Consider the following 18313-nt stretch of genomic DNA (forward strand, 5'->3'; position numbering starts at 1 on the left):
TGTTTCAGTGCATCGCGGATTTTTTAAAAGTATTCATCAAAAAACAAAAGCGATTATGCCGCAAAAGGTCTGCGAGAGGCAAAAGTCAGCAAAACAGCGAGTCACATAGAGCAACATATACAGTACTACATGTATATTTCATGTTTATGTTTACTGTATTTTGTTATTTATACACTAACCTAACCAAATGTATACATCTTATACATATATATATTAGAGCTGTCAAATGATTAAAATATTTCATCTAATTAAAAATGCAACTGTCATAATTAACTCAAATTCACTAAAAATTAATCGTGATTACTCACGCGTTTTTTATCGTTTCTGAATTTCCTTTGATATTTTTTGTCCTATTTTTCCCCATTTTAATGCTCTCATCAACATGGAATCATGAATCCGTTTTCTATGTGCAAAATGCAAATATTTACTGAAATAACAATTTCAATTTTCAATTTTACATGAACATTTTTCACTTGGAGCAGTTATTCACACATAATCTCTCACACAATATTACTGTCCATCAACAACAGTAAAAAAATATTTTGTCAGACAACAGCTGCTTTAACAGCTCTTTTTATGGAATCAAAACAGAGCAATATAACATTATAAAGTGCATATCTAAGGTAAACTAGTACTCAGCCTATAGTGGATTTAAAAACTTCGTTGTTCTCAAGTTTGCTTTGAACACAGCATTCAGGCTATGTTGATTCTGTTGGTCCTTCTTGCGCGGAAGTCTCTCTACGGTTTTGTGTAGACATCATTTCGGATGACTACACTTGGTTCGATGACAACACTGGAGACATTTTATTTTCGCTAGGTCGCTACCACTGCACCGCTGATCTTTCGTTGTCATGTCACCTCCTCAGCGCACCGTCACTGTCAGACGAACACAGAGAAGCTCCACCCGCTCTATTTATATGGACACGGAACACTGTAACCTTCCACACAAAATAGTTCCAAACAAGTAACAATCGCGTCAGTGGCATACATCGTATACCTGTATGATACAGGTAACTTTGGTCTTGTCAGTGGAACAATCTGGCAACCTTTTAAAAGTCAACTTTCCATTCATAAACTCTTTAAGTATCCGTTTTCGGTGTCTCGCGCTGCCGTGGCTGGCAAAACAAAGGTGCGTGGACCTGTGCAGCGTGCTTGTTGTTTTGTTTCTGGTTTATTTATAGAGCAACGTAACATCTGCTGTGACGTGTGCTGCGTTAATCCCGCGAGAAAAAAATTTAATCCCGTTAAAATGTATTTCAATTAATGCCAATAAAAACACGCTAAACTGACAGCTCTAATATAGACATATTTATATTAGTATCTAGCATTGAGTAATGTTAATTACTACAAACATTTACTTCAACATGTGTGTATACCATTAAATTTGGCCTTATAAATATTATATATACTCATACACAGATGTTGACACTGGACTTTGTAGATCTCCGGAAGTTGAATCCTTGAAAAGTAGCCCTTCGGACAAAAAAGGTTGGGCACTCTGTTTTAAAGCCAATGTGGAAAGTATCAACACAGGCCTCGAGCACCCTCCTGCGGTCTAAGGTGAAAATATCATGTGAAATGATATAATGTGTTCATAATTTCACACATAAATCGCTCCAGAGTACAAATCGCACACCCGGCCAAACTTTGAAAAAAAACTGCGATACGGTACATCACCATCATAAGATCTTATATTTTTATACAGGCATAATTTGCGTACCATTACTTGACTCTCATACAGGTCTAAAAACAAGCAAACCATTGTCCAAAATACTACCGGTGTGGTGACGTCTGAGTGACAATGCTGAGACCACTCAGCAAAACTCCCCAAAAAGTAGAAGCACAACTTGGATGCTTGCCAAACTGAGCTGTGCTTTTACAGTCAATGCTCAAATATCTTTTTTTGTGTGTGTGATTAAAAAAACAAAAATCAGACCACAAGGCTCTACACAAACTTTTGCACTGGTAGCACTGGTGAGACCAATTTTTTTCATTTGGTCGCATCAGGATAGATTTGGTTGCACCCTTTTTGGGCCTGTACAGCATGACCATATTTGTTGATGTATAGTTGTCTCAGTTGGCATACCATAGTTTTGTATTATGTCAAACATTGACAGTGACTGAATATTTGCCAAGTATTTTAGTGCCACAACTTTTTTGCAACGAGCAGTGGCTGGAAGGCTTAATCCTGATACGCATTCCTTCTTCTGTGTGCAGTCTGACAGATGGACAGAGTTGGAGCACCATAATTAAAACAGGCACTTGTGCCGTTCAACCAGATTAAATTTTGATGAGCGTACAGTGGAGAAATGGGAGCATTTGCGAGCATATTGATTGCAATGTCAAGCGGTGTACCGAAGTAAACCACTTCAAGTTGTTTTTGTCAACATTTTGACCTGCAACTCGTACAATTCCTTTGAAAAATAACAACAACCTTTAGTGGAGAAGTGACAGTAAGGACTAATATGAAGTACTTGCGCAAGTGTGCATACCCTATTACAACTGAGGATGTGGCTATGTTCAGAACGAACTTCAAGCACCAGGTCCGTGATGTCATTCTGGTCTTGCCCATAATCTAATTACTTTCGAGTTAACTCCCTGCTCCATTCGCAACAGTGAGAAAATGATCATTTTTTGTTTTAAACCAAAGAGGTTTACATAGTTTCTCATAAACTGCCGAAAAATGGGTGTTAGCTCCCAAAAAAAAAAAAAATGGTGAGGGGAATTCTGAACAGCTCCAATTACCGCTTAGTGTTAGCTCAGTGTCAAAAATGTCAGGAAAATCCGACTAAAACATCTGAACTTCATTTGGAGCTTATCAGAGGCATACAAATGGTGGCAGTTGTGTGGCGATTCCCTTTTCACAAGAGTTTGAATTTGAATGGGTAATTATCACAGCCACATCCACAGTTTAAAAAGGGTGTGCGCAAGTGCAGCTACATTAAAAAGTTGTGCTGACAGGAGAATGGGCTTGTTGATAGCGCGGTTTCAGTTTAGGTCATGTCATTTTGATTTGCCCATTTGACCAGTTCAATGTCGGGTGCCTCAATGGATGCTCATCATCTTGTTGTCATTAACGTGACCTCTGCTTTGTGTGTTCCAGCAATGCTGAGGGCGAGGACTACCTCCGCCAGAGGAGGTTGCAGCTGCCCTTCAGCCTCACCACGGGCGAGGCTGTGCTTTACAACACCGGCCCAACCATGGACCTCACGCAGACGCAGTTCAACAAACAGTTTAACAACAATGATGACATGGATGTCAGCAAGGAGACGCATTTCCCCCGCTCACTCCTGGATTGCTTCCTTCAGCAGGATGAGTCCGCCTACAGGCACACGCCAGAGGTGCACTTTCCTGTGGATCAGGTCTTCATGGATAGTCGAGCGCTGGTGAGCGTGCCCAGTAATGCTTGGAAGGACACAGGCGTGGGGTCCACTTCCAGCGCCCCCATTGTGGTAAAGGAGGAGGCTAAGCAGTCGGTGATGGCTATGATCGACAACCTGCAAGAGATGGCGCAGAAGGGTGACTTCTGCAGCGCCCTGGAGAATCTGGAGGTGGATGACTCAGAGCTGATGCAGTGGGAGGAGTCTCTCAAGCGCTTGGGTCAGGAGGGCGACCAGCAGGACAGTGTGCAGTCCGAGTTGGATAACGTCCTCATCAACGAGATATTCAACCATATTGATTCTGTTTTGTTCAAGGAAAATGGTGACGAGTGCCCTGCCGCTTGCCTGAAGCAGGACACGCTCATGCAACCACAGCAGCAGTTCCCAACACTGTCCCAGGATGGGAATTTCCCTCAAACCAACGGCTTCTACACAGCTCAAACCTTGGTAGCATCTGCTCCGGCTTTCAGCAGTGGCCAGAAACTTTCCCACTGCGGACCTCTGCCGGGTGCCACAAATGAGCACCAGGTTTCTTTCCAGCAGCTGCAACTTCAGGACATTTTCAGCCCAGAAATAGAACTCCCAGAACTTATTGTGCCTGACTCTTCTGCTCGTGGAGCTCCGGTCCACTTTCCAAGCTTTGAACAGCAGCAGCAGCCGATTCTACATCAACAGAATAATATATACTCAGTGGAGCCACACACGATTCCTTGCCATGACTTGAACAATCACAATGCCGCCATCCCTGACCCTATAACTTGTCCTCCTACGTGGTCGCAGGGCCATTACAAGATGCCCCATTCATCCGTTACACTCAACGGTCCAGTTCTGGAAAGCCAAACATTCCCATGTAACGGCCCCTGGCCAAGAGCAGTCAACGGTCTGGACCAAGCTCAGCAAGGCATGCTGATGTGCGACCGGGTGGCCAATCAAAGAAGCTGCATGTACGTGCAACCCCCGACGCTTGCACAGTCCTCGTGCCACAGGGGAACGTGCCTGGATCAAAGTCCCCTGCAGACCTGCTGCTCCATCCAGTGGGGTAACAGTCAGCCTGTGGTGGATACATCAGCCACCACCCAGGAGAACGCCAACATCAGTCCCATGACAGTGCCATCCAACTCAACGTCGGCATGAGTCTTTAACCATCTTTGCTTCCAGGAATGATACGTGCAGGTACTAATATATGTTCAAGCTCATCTTGTTGACTTTGCCAAATCACTAAAAGTTACATGATAGTTATTGTCCGATGGTGGAATGAGTTTAATAATTTTCCAGAAAAATATCGATGTGTCAAAGTGGCCACACACTTCGGTCTGATAAAATCTCATGTAACCAGGAAATAGTCTGCAACAATTAAAATGGGTTATTAAAAAAGAGAAAACATTTTGCGTCCAACCCCTAATCCAGTGCTTCTCAATTATTTTCTTTTACCCCTCCTCCCCCAACAAGAAGAAAATAATTTGTGCCCCCCCCCACCCACTCTCTGCCGCCACGATAATGATCATTTGTCAATAAAATTGTGATAAGTACACTTCTGCATTACATTGTATCCTTCTTAACATTCAAGAAAAGAAAAAAGAAAGAAATCTCATTCAATTTACAGCAAAGAATAACTTTACTAACGTTGTTTTTTTCAGTCTGTACCAGAAAAGATTTTAAATGCACCAATTTGCCTGAAGTTTAAAAAAAAAAAATACTCATTTAAACATTTTTGACCAACTGACCATTTGAACCATTGCACCATTCTGAAAACCAAAATTAAATAGATCAATAAATAATAATACATTCAAATTCAGTTCAGCAACATTAACGTTGGAGCAGAATATATAAAACACTTGAGTCTACAAAACTAAAATGAATAAAACATTTTTTGCAGATCCCCCCACACACACACATATTAATGGCTACGTTGAGCACGTTTTGCAGTGCACAACTTTTCCAGCGGCTTATCAGCGTCATTCAGGTATCTTTAAGTTAACACACCAGTCTTTCCTCGTCACCCACTCTTGTCACAGTGAAGCCAAGCACAACATATGCTTCTTCATATTTCCTTGTCTTAACTTTCGGGTGACTTTCTTTTGTCTCATAATCTTTGTCTCTCTCCGCCTTTCTTTTCATCTAGTCTTTTGGGGGTTTGTTTACTGCACTTCATATCGCCTGCTCGGTGCAACACCCCCCCCCCCCCCCCCAAAAATAAAATAAAATTTAAAAAACACACCATAGAACGAATACTCCCTGCGCACTCTCTGACAATGAGGGTGCCACTGCCAACTCCTGTGGTGGATGTGCAATTACTCTTTATTCTATTCTCTTCAGCCAAAAAAGCATTTTTTTTGCATCGCATCGCGCCCCCCTAGGGACGCCCCACTATTTGAGAAGGACTGCCCTCATCAAGAGTTGGTCTGACAGAGTCCACTTTTCTCTGTGAATGGTATATGTATTTTTGGGTCCACTTTGTTAAAATTCCAGTCTTTGGATAGAGGTCTTTCATGACTGACTGCAAAGTGAGCTTAAAAATTAAACCAAAGACCAATGTTGATCACAAAACACCACAAAAAAATGATCATACTTAAAAAACCTTTTTAAAAAAAGTTGTGCCTTTTAGTCAGACACATACATCATCACCAACAAGTGTCCAAAAAGTAAGGTTTTCAAATTTTATTAGCTGGCTTGCGACCAAACGCGAATGTGGTGCATAGTGCTGCATTTTCCTTTGCTAAACAATCTTATTCTGTTATTTTTCCACACAGATGGAACAGTCTTCACTTTGTCATCGTCATGTGGCTGCCAGTGATGTTGGCAACGGTTGGCAGCCCCCTCCCATGCAGTATCAGCGCTTAATCGCTGACTCTCGCACTTACTTTCACATATATCCTCTCTTGTGTGTGTCTCATATTTACTCACATGAAACGTCTGTATCAGAGGAATGAAGACATGAATGGAAACAACCAAAGATTTAGATTTTTACAAGGGAAACCAATATTTGTTGACATATATTGACATTTTGGATTATAACAAAGACACAAAAGCACACACACACATATATATATATATATATATATATATATATATATATATACATATATATATGTGTGTGTGTGTGTGTATATAGAGAGAGGGAGAGAGAGAGAGCATTCACACTCACTGGCCTCTCTGTGTGTAGTTTGCATGTTATCCCCATGCCTGCGTGAGTTTTTCTCCAGGCACTCCGGTTTCCTGCCACATTCCAAAAACATGCTTGGCAGGTTAATGGAACACTCGAAATTGTCCCTAGGTGTGAGTGTGACCGCGGATCGTTGTTCATCTCGGTGTGCCCTGCATTTGGCTGTCCCCCCGCCTACTGCCCGAAGACAGCTGGGATAGGCTGCAGCACAACCCCGCGACCCTCGCGAGGATAAAGCGGATTGGAAAACGGATGGATGGATGGATATATATGTGTATGTGTGTGTGTGTGCGTGTGTGTGTATCTTCAGTGGCCATGACAAGAAAATGTTTTTGTATCCTTCATTAAGGGAACATTTTCTTCAGTGGCTTTTCCGCTAGCAAGAACTCCAGGAATCCCATCATCATAAACATCTCACTGTGAACGCCGTCATTGGGGCAGCTTTGACCTGTATTGATCGATCGATCTATCTATCCCCTTGTAAGTGCAAGATGGAGGAAGAATATACTGACTCATATTTCTCAGTGAAACTGAAAAATCAAGCCTAAGGGACGTCTTGTTTCAAGACTGGAGCCACTTAAACCACCAAATGTATGTCTAAATAATATGCTTCACTTTTATGTAGCCTAATTATATTAGTCATTATTATCATGTTTTGTCATTGTATTCCTTTTTTTGTCAACTTGTCAATTTTTTTTCATAAATATGAATCTGCATATAATCATTTGAAAATGGTGTAGTGTGATTTTCTTCTTTTTCTTTTTCTGAAGAAGGGCAATAAATCCATCCGTGATTGTTCTGGGATTTTCCCTTGACTGCGGGTGAGGAGTGTCCATATTGGGCCAATTCACGTATCGCGAATGTTCCGTGGCACCTGTGAACCTACGTCACACAGTGATAAATTTACAGTTTGAGCCCTGCAAGTCCCAGGGACTCGCTGAACAGAAAAGTATGAGTCCCATTATGCATTTAGAGCAGGGGTGCCCACACTTTTTGGACCGAAGATCTACTTTTCGATCAATTAACCTCCCGGGATCTACCCTTATCGGCACGCACGCGTGCACACACACACGCCATGATGAGAAACAGCCTGAAACTGAGGCATGCGATGCACTTTTGCAGCCTGTTAACTATCGTAGCTCACACGTACCGATTTAAAGTGCTTCCCTGGATCCTCGTAGATTCCTATTCTTTGCCCGTGCCCTCGGTGAATTGTACACGAAGCAAACTCTGAATGAGAAAAATGACGATAAAAGATAGAGCGCAACAGCTCTGATCACAAGCTGCAATTGCAGACTGCTGAACGCGAACAACATCCGGTGACGTAATCATGCGCCATCGTAAATTCAAGATTTACCTGCTTTATTTTATTTTTTTAATATTTTTTGGTGAAAATGAGACTGATAGGATGATTAAGGTGCCGCGTACATTAACACAAAAAAATATATATTACTGACATGTACAAAGACACACAAATGGTTGTTTGTTTGTTTTCTCCTCGACACTCCTCGGCTCTACTTGGGACCTGTCTTAGATCTACCGGTAGATCAGGATCGACGTAATGGGCACCCCTCATTTAGAGAGTCCCAAATATCGAATTCTGAAATGGTCTACTTATTCAATTGCATATGACAATAACACAAACAACAACAATATATGTTGATAATAGCTTTATTTCTTACAAACAAATGCTGCAAAAATGTAAATATTTCAGGCATACGAGATTTGCTGAGAAATAGGTTCTTATTTCATCCCATGGTTCAGTCTTTGGAGTTCATAAATTCTCCGCTCTTTACCCTGCTTCCAATAAGATAAGGTAAGATATTATTTGTTTGTCCCACACTGGGGAAATTTACAGTCAATGATGCAAGGCTTTCTCAAAGTCAACTTATTATCGAAAAAACGATCCAACTTTCGCTGCTTCCTCTGTGATATCTCCGCAATAAACTTTCGCAACACTTGTTTTAACGTTACACAACTTGGCAATCGTCTGCTTTCCGGGAGGTGAAGGCCGATCTCGCCAATCTCGTCTCGCGAGATTGCTTAACGCGAGATCAAAACAACAATGGCAGCGATTGTCAAACTGCGATTGTTGGGGGAAAAAAAGATGTATTGTAGCAGGCCTGAGGATTTCAGGAATTCACGATAACCGTTTTTCGGTTCCGTTGGATTACCCAATGGGAAACCATGGTAACTAATTTTGGGTTCCGTAAACATTCATCATGGGAACCCATTTTTCTATTTTGACTGACGTTCATAATCAAGAATTCTGATACTCAAAAGTATCATGTTTCACGGGTAAATGTTTGAAAACTATGCATTAACAATAAACATTACATCAGCAGCTGTGTACTCCAGGTTTATTCAACGAAATAAATGGATCAAAATATGTTGTACTTATATGGCATCATGAATACAGCAGACCACAAAATCAGAGTATTTTTTTCCAGTCTCACACTGCAAAGATTAATTTATTGGTAATCATTAATACATAGATGAGGGTTGGGACATAGATTGACCGGTAAATTGAGAGCTTCGCCCTTTCGCTCAGCTCCTTTTTTACCACAACAGACAGATACAACATCTGCATCACAGCAGACGCTGCACCGATCCGTCTGTCGATCTCTCGCTCCCTCCTGTCCTCACTGGGTGTTTGGGCTCTCCCTTAGAGATAAGGTAAGAAGCTCGGTCATCCGGGAGGGGCTCAGAGTAGAGCCGCTTCTCCTCCACATCGAGAGGAGCCAGATGAGGTGGCTTGGGCATCTGATTCGGATGCCTCCTGAACGCCTCCCTGGTGAGGTGTTCCGGGCATGTCCCACAGGGAGGAGACCCCGGGGACGACCCAGGACACGCTGGAGAGACTATGTCACCCAGCTGGCCTGGGAACGCCTCGGGATCCGCCAGCAAGAGCTCGAAGAAGTGGCTGGGGAGAGGGAAGTCTGGGCTTCCCTCCTAAAGCTGCTGCCCTCGCCACCCAACCCCGGATAAGCGGTGGAAAATGGATGCATGGATCATTAATACAGGTCAGAATTGATGTGGCTTGACATCCTTTTCCCAAGACGATGCATGTGTAATCTACTATCAATTTGACGAACAAATCTACCACACGTCATCGTTAGTTCCACCGACAGTTAACATCAGCATGACGACACCTTGTGACGAATGTTTTATTCATAAAGCTGCCATGCTACAACCAGTAAATTATAGAATAACCAAGACTGTTTCATATTTTTCATAGCGATTAGCCTATACTGTAGATCTAATGACCAACTTGCCTCGGAATCGTGCTTCCCGTCGTATCTCGCTCTCGTGTTCTGTGCATACATCACAGGTGTTATCGTTGTAGTTATATGTCCGTCGGACGATTCATCGAAAAAAATCTGACTGGCATTCCCATTTCTTAAATGTCGTAATTAGTTTACCTTTGTGTGTGTATTTCGCCGCCATCTCAAGCTTTCATCCGTGCGATTTCTCAGTTTGTGGACTAAAATAGCAACCCGCATGCGCACATAACGTTATCTGTTCGCCCCCCCCTCCCAACACTGAAAACAAAAAAACAAAAGTAAATTAGAAGAAAGACACTCACACTCCACACCACAAACACACACACACAGGCACAGTGAAATCGCGTTGATCACACAGGCAACAAGTCTGGCGTCCTGTCCATTTTGGAGAAAATTTTAGACTTTCAATGGCGCCTTATAGTCGTGAAAATACGGTACTCTATAGATATGTGACGGTCTTGATCTCCACGTCGTTGCCGTCTTAATAAGGCCAGACACTGGGATGTGCCTTTTTCTTTCTTTTTATTCCTGCAACACAGTATGGCGGAAGGGATTATTTGAAGTCGCATGGGTTTTCGGTCTCAGAAATAACATGTGACTTCCTTGTCAGCTCTGCCGAACAAAACATCATCCATAACAAAACAAAATACACAAGAGTGATCGTATAGTAATTATGTACAGAAAAAGGGGAAAAAGAACACATTCACTATTATTTACGTGACGTCATTGAACGCATCACATGCAGCAGAAACGGCTGCGCAACGTACAGTAATGGCGGCCGCAACAAACTGCGGACACACGCCACTAACACAAACAGCCAAATGAAAAATGACACGAACAACTATATAAAGTAAAACCGACAGGAAACAAACATTACCTGCAACACAGTATGGCGGAAGGGATAGTAGTCATCTCGTTACCTCTGCGTCCCACATCCTAGACGCATACCTTTCCTGCGGGACGCACAGTTCCAAATAATGTGCGTTTTTGGGGCGCAAGAAAATTTCTGTCAAAACTTCCGGTACATCTTTTTTTCCAGCAACGCAGTGTCGCAGTTCGACAATTGCCGCCATTGTTGATCGCGTTAAGTAATCTCGCGTGATGAGATTTCCGTTCTTGCGAGACGAGATTGGCGACATCGGCATTCAACCTCGCGGAAAGTAGACAATTGCCAAGTTGTGGAACGTGAAAACAAGTGTTGCGAAAGTTTATTGCGGAGATATCACTGCAGAAGCAGCTAAAGTTGGATAGTTTTTTGAGATAGGAAGTTGACTTTCAGAAAGCCTTGCATCATTGGAAGCAGAGTAAAGAGAGGAGAATTTATGAACTCAAAGACTGAACCATGGGATGAAACAAGAACTATTTCTCTGCAAATCTTGTATGCCTGAATTAATTAAATTTTTGCTGCATTTGTTTCTAAGAAATAAACTTACTATCAATGTACAGGTATATTGTTGTTGTTTGTGTTATTATCATATGAAATTGAATAAGTAGACCATTTCAGAATTTGAAATTTGGGACTCGAAATGCATAATGGGACTCATACTTTTCTGATCAGTGAGACCCTGGGACTCACTGGGATTAAACTGTAAAATTATCACTGTTACAGTAATACCTCATTTATCGCGGTTAATGGGGACCAAAACCACGCGCGATAAACGAAAATCTGCGAAGTAGCGACCCCCTGCCGCCTCCATATAGATACATGTACATGTACATGACATCCTCTTCCCAAGACGATGCATGTGTAATCTACTATCAATTTGATGAAAGAATCTAACACACGTCATCATTTGTTTTACCAACAGTTAACATTAGCATTACTACACGTTGTGACGAATGTTTTATTCCTAAAGTTACCATGCTACAAGCAGTAAATTATAGAATAACCAATACTGTTTCATAATATTTACAGAGCGATTAGCCGATACAGTGATCCATCGCTATTTCGTGGTTCGTTTATCGCAGCTTCAGTGCATCGCAGATTTTTTCAAACATATTCATAAAAAACTTTTTTTCTTTTTTTTTGAAGTCTGCAAAAAGTCGGTCAGCGAGGAGCAACAAAAGTCAGCAAAACAACTGAGTCACATAGAGCAACATATGTGGGGTGAGGGGCTGGGGGCTGAGAAGATGCAGCAAAGCCATGTTGATTGGCTGTGCATCTTCTTTCTGTCTTATCACGTGGGTTACGCTTTGATCGTGAATCGGTGTCTAAGTGTTGTTCACGATGCGTGCTAGTGTGTGTGTTTATGTGCTTGTGCGCGCGCGCGTGCGCGTGTGGCTGAGAGAGAGAGAGAGAGAGAGAGAAAGGGAGGCTTATAAGAACAAAAGCAGTTCTCGTCCATCCTTAATTGTCTAATCATCCTTAATTGACAAATCATAAACACGTCTGCGGGATCGCTGGCATGTGTGTGTGTGTCGTAGTTTTTTTTTTTTTGTTTTGACTGAGAAATTTCCTTGCCCCAAAAACGCACATTATTTGGAACTGTGCGTCGCCAAAAACATGCATGGCAGACTGATTGAACACTCATAATTGTCCCTAGGTGTGAGTGTGGGCGCAAAGGTTTGTTTGTTTCTGTGTGCCCTGTGATTGGCTGGCAACCGATTCAGGGTGTCCCCCGCCTACTGTCCAAGACAGCTGGGAGAGGCTCCAGCACCCCCCGCGACCCTAGTGAGGATTAAGCGGTTCGGAAAATGGATGAATGAAACTCAAACAATACTTAAGTCAGTTGCTTCCAAGTGTATTTGCGGTAATCCTTAAAAATAGGATATTTATGACTATGTTCATGACAATTTTTGAAAAAAAAAATCCTGCCTGTTGTACATTTCCACACACATAATAATTGCTTTTTCTCACAACTCAGATACAGTCAACTTATTTCTCATAATACAAATGTACAAGTTTGTCATAAAATTAAATAGACTGTTGTGATACAAAATTTAACTATCAAAGGCGAATTGAATTCCAAATTAAGATGAGCTGTTGAATGCATTTGAATTTTTAATAAGTTATCGCGTGGTATTACTGATGAAATGGTTGGAAAACGGATATTATATATATATATATATATAGAATATTTCCATTTTATATGGAAATATTCAATATATGTGTCCTTTTTTTTTTTTTTTTTTTTTAGATTTTGAGAGTGGACGTGGAGAAATGGAAATAATGAAATCAGAAAAAGAGGTGGAGATATGCCATGCCATATTAAAAGGTTCCAGCACACAGGTACTCCGTCACGATCCGAACGAAGCAAGAATGGCACGCTTCGTTCGAAGCGAATAATGTTTTGGATCCCCAAATAGCAGACTCCAACAAGAGCTCCATGCAAAAATATTTATTACAAAAAATGCACCGTCGAAAATAGAAATAGAAAGCGCTGGTCAGACAAGGACCAGGAAAACACAAAAGAACACGATAACAAAAAGCGCTTGCACAAAAGGCAAGGAGGAAAATTAACTCGAGACTACAAAAACAAAATGTGAAGACTGCAATTCACATATACGAGGAATTATGAACCGAAACGAAAGCCATACTCACAGAAAATGTCAGACGCGAGGAACAAGAGCAACTCGGACGAGAACGAGATAAGAGACACAGTGGCAAGGCATACAATTCTCTGGCAAACAAATGCCAGCTAGTCGGTCCTAAAATACAGGGTGCAATAATGACAGATTGGCAGCAGGCGTGCAACCAGCAAGAATCCTAAACCCGCCACCTGCTGCTGAAACCAGAACATGACAACATGCAAACTCCACACAGGGAGGTTGGTGCTGGGATTGAACAAGGAGCTCTGCACTGTGAGGTCGACGCGCTAATCACTGGACCACCGGGCCACCCGAAAAGAAGTTTGGTCTTTGCACATGCCGAGACCAGAATTGGAACCAGGGTTTCTGCGTCCACAGCGCTGGGTACTAACCACTACACTATCACGGTGGATGGCCTGTAGCTAGTTTAAATGAATAAATGCAACATGTCTTATTCAAATGTTCAGCTCATTAGCAAGCTTTGAAGAAGCCTCATAACACCCCTGATCATTTCTGTCAGGTGTGTTGTAGCAGGGGGAGACGCAAAGCATGCAGGAAAGCAAAGTTTCGTATAACTCCTGATGTACACTTTTCCTTTACTCAATGGTGATGGTGGAGAGGTGCACTTGCCTGACTTGTGTGCGGGCAGGGTGTGATGGGTTCCCATTCAATGACTGTGTGAATGGTCTCCACATGTGCCATGTGACTGACTGGCGACCAGTTCAGGGTGCAGTCTTCCCTCCGTCTCAAGTTAGCTGGGATAGGTTCCAGCAATTCCTCGCCTCCCTGATAGGCAGTGTTGAAAATGAATGGATGGATAAATGACAAACACATCACACACTGTACATAGTATTTAGAAAGTCCGTTTTTTTTTAAATGTCCATTTGGGTTTAATAAATCAATGTTAAAGTCACCACACATTATTCGCGTTTTCTTATCATTGAGGTAGCTGAGCATATGTTTGCTTTTTATTAAATGTGTCACTGATGTGTTACTGTTCAAGCTCTCATTCAAGCTGAAGATGGCAGATTTGAAACAAGCCTTTCTCTCTCTTTCTCACAAGGTCAGCAATGAAACCGCTGATGTCAGAGCTTCTCAGCAATCTGGTTCTGCAATCCAGAGCCAAGCCTTGGAGTCGCTTCAAACTGACAACGGTCAAGGGCTGCAGATCCAGCAACATTCAACAATTACAGCTAAGCAGGTATTATTACATATGTTACAAAGTGGTGACACCAAACATGTAATAATGGTCCATGACATTTTTGTTGTTTTGTGTTGGTGGTTGCAACTACAAGATTAATGGAATCGTAAGCCAGCAGAAGTTGTGATTGCAGTGCTCCCTTTGTTGCTGAAAGACCGCAGCTTGGTAATTTGGCACAGTGAGCTATGTTTACTCCGACCTCATGAGTGGCTCACTGGCAAGGTGCAATTCTCATTTTGTTTTTATACTGATTAAATACAATCATTAAATACTCATTTGAAAAATAATGTCACAAAAAATATTGCTATCCTACATAGATCATTGCAGGATTGTTTCACGTTTTGGCAAAGAAACTCATTGTGAAGAGGGGCCTTTATGAGTTACTACATTGCTGGACTGATTCTCAAGAGTAAGCTTCCACGGCACTGTTTCCCAAAGTTATTGTTTTGACCTCTTTTTATTTAACAGGATCAATATATAAGACATTGCCTTTTAAAATTTGGATAATTATATGCATGTAAAACATCTAGCTTCAGTGTATTTGCAATTTTTGTCCCCGGCAGGCTGGTACCATATCATCCCCTGGCTTGAATATTCTCAACAGACGTATTGTTACGCTTGCAGACATTTTAGCCCTCCTAATACTGTTTTTTTTCTCATCACTGTAATGTTATGACTACAATTTCAAAGTCTGAAGAAATAAAAAGTCAAATAAGATTTCGAATCTGTCTTTTTAGCCCTGGGTTGCATGTGCCCCCCCCCCCCACATCAAAACCCCTGGCCCCAGCCCGGCCCCCTCAGTGAAATTGATCCAGAACCGCCCCTGCTCAGAGGCTTGAACGTTATGCGCATTTCGTTTAAAATCACTTGTTGCTAAAATGTAATCACCTTCCTTAGACCTCGAGCACTGTTCCTGGCTAACGTAGCTGTTAGCTTTCCGTACCGCCGGGATTTCGGGGACCGTATAACGTCGTCGGAGTCTCGTTCAACATTCTTCTGGTGAGTGTACATGAATGTTAATAACGTCTCACAGTACTTGGAATTAAGTACTTGATATTAATTACTGTAGTTATTTTATTGTCGGCGCTCGTGTGCTCTCAGCCCTATTTTGCGGAGTTCTGATTGAGGACAGCGCTGGGATTAGCGTGCCTTCAGTGGAGTGGATCCCATTACGGTGCCCTGACTTCCGAAAGTGCTGGAAAAGGGGTACAGTGGTGGTGGCGAGCCAACCAAAGAACATATATTACATTTGATATACATTTTTTAAAATTTTATTTGTGTTGGTAATGTTTAGAAGAATTAATTTTGTACGACAAGAGTTGACGAGAACATTTTGTGTTTAGTTATTTCATTCCGGTGTTGAGAAAGGTGATCACCAATTATTTTGCCTGAAGGATAGGTCAACTAAGAGGTTGAGACTAAGTTGGATTTATTTACTTTTTCGCTGTGTTTTTGTGACAATAATTTTGTTGTCATGTGTTTGTTCGATATTAAAGTTAATTGTTTTTACAACTGTTGTCTTGTTTCTTTGCCCATGCTACCCCCTCGATGTTGACATCATTGGCTCCAGTGAATCGAATCTAGTGTCCCCTTACTAGTCCAAATAGAAACCCGTTGTCCGCATTAGTGTTTTATCATCTCCAACAATTATAAAACAGACGTAGCCCTTGTTACATTAGCCTACACCTAAACTTAATTGTGCCACCTCCATCGCAGATGTGAATATTTTCTCATCAACTCTTCAGACTATTCAATGTATGTAAAACAAGTGAGACCAATTTTCATAGTGGGAAAGTTTCTATTCTTGTCACCTTCATCAGACAATAATGAATTCTTAACAATGTGGAGAAGACACCATGGAAAAGCAGATGGGAGGAAAAAGAATGGAGAGGAGGATCTGTGGCCCACCCCACACCGCAGGATTCGTACAGCTGCGGTGTGATTGTTACCTTGGCAAGTTTAACTCTTCCAATAATATAGAATGGCCACTGCTTGTGTATTGTCTGTGGCTGTATGATGTGTTTCATTTAAAAGGAAAAAATGGTAACACAATGCGACCTTGTATAATCTGTGTTTTCAAATTGTTCACTCCAAACAATTTTGTTACTTCCACAAGACAAGAAAAGCTCTTTGTGTTTCAGATTGCCTCAGAACTGATGAAGACATTTTCAAAGATTCAACATATTAAATTTGATACCTCAACTAAAGAATGGCCGGCCCGGTAGTCCAGTGGTTAGCACGTCGGCTTCACAGTGCAGAGGTACCGGGTTCGATTCCAGCTCCGGCCTCCCTGTGTGGAGTTTGCATGTTCTCCCCGGGCCTGCGTGGGTTTTCTCCGGGTGCTCCGGTTTCCTCCCACATTCCAAAAACATGCATGTCAGGCTGATTGGACGCTCTAAATTGTCCCTAGGTGTGAGTGTGGGCGTGGATGGTTGTTCGTCTCTGTGTGCCCTGCGATTGGCTGGCAACTGATTCAGGGTGTCCCCCGCCTACTGCCCGGAGATGGCTGGGATGGGCTCCAGCACCCCCCGCGACCCTAGTGAGGATCAAGCGGTTCGGAAAATGGATGGATGGAACTAAAGAAATGGCCAATGAGAGAAGAAGATTTGGATTGGAAATACTGATCACCCGTGCAGAATAAAAGGATGTATATTTAATTGTAGCCTCCAGAAATGGATTACCAAAAATATTTGAAATAAAAATACTTCCGTCATTTATGCACTCTACCAGAGAGTAATACTTTAACAATGATACATCTGTCTTATTCATTATTCACTCATCTATTTAAAGAAAATGTCAAAACAAAAGTTAAATAGCATCTTGACACTGGTGTGAATTTTAAATGGAATTAAATTCAATGTACGTTAACTGACTAACAGTATATACTCTACACACATTGGACACTACATTACAGTCATATGCACCCCCCCCCCCTCACCCCCACCACACTCATGTTCTTCCGCTTGTCTGTCTGCCTCCCTCTAATTGTTTGATTAAAATGATAGCCTGCGGTATGAATGAGTTTTTATACCGGTTTAATTTGCAGAGAAGAGTCTTATACCTCTTTCCTCAGTTTAGGAGCTCAAATTAGGAGTGTAGCACATGAGGATTGTTTAAAATGTTGTTTGCCTGTTGAATAATGGACTGCACATATACGCCCTGGGGAGCAGAACATATATCTGTCCTATTACCTTCCCTGCTGTCTTAACCAAGCTGGTTATCTGAGCCTTAGATTTTTAGATTTCCTCAGTTTTTTCCACATTTATGCTTAGATGGTGCTCGTTACACCAGTCAACAAAATTGTCGATCCCATCACAGTGGCACTAATGCCAGAGTCCCTCGTGAGCAGACTAAGTATAAATGTATCATCTGAGAATTTTACAACATACTGATTTGGTTGAGAGCTAACACAGTCGTTTGTAAATAGGGTGAACAGGAAAGGTGAGCTCACGCAGCCCTGTGGAGCTGCTCATAACCTCATCTGACAATGAAAGATAAATACACGGGTATGTGCGCGTGTGCAGTAACGGGTCGATCGCAGGAGGTTGGGTGATCAAAAAGTAGATCTTCAGTCAAAAAACGTTGGGCACCCCTGCTCCTATGGATGGCTCTTGTGTGCCTTCTACACCCACCGGGTGGTCTCCATGCTTCGGGTGGCTCACTGGGTTGCACCACAGCATGTTTAAACTGTTGGGGAACTGTACCAGAAGACAGACTACTGTTGATAATGGCCAAGACCGATGCACCAATACTCGGG

The 18313-nt window shown here is 42.1% G+C and overlaps 1 protein-coding gene across 1 annotated transcript in view; it reads left to right on the forward strand.

The window, feature by feature from the left end:
• LOC147197851 (aryl hydrocarbon receptor-like) overlaps positions 1-7275 on the forward strand; it is an 89483-nt gene extending 82208 nt beyond the window's left edge. The window contains exons 10-11 of the mRNA XM_086123988.1: positions 3104-4553; positions 6131-7275. Coding sequence (XP_085980114.1) covers positions 3104-4514 — 1411 coding nt within the window. The 3' untranslated portion in view covers positions 4515-4553; positions 6131-7275. The remainder of the gene's footprint in view (positions 1-3103; positions 4554-6130) is intronic.
• Positions 7276-18313: the final 11038 nt, after the last annotated feature.

Source organism: Hippocampus guttulatus, chromosome 11 (assembly GCF_054856545.1).
Source record: "Hippocampus guttulatus isolate MCC_2025c chromosome 11, RoL_Hgut_1.0, whole genome shotgun sequence".
NCBI classification, from domain to species: domain Eukaryota; kingdom Metazoa; phylum Chordata; class Actinopteri; order Syngnathiformes; family Syngnathidae; genus Hippocampus; species Hippocampus guttulatus.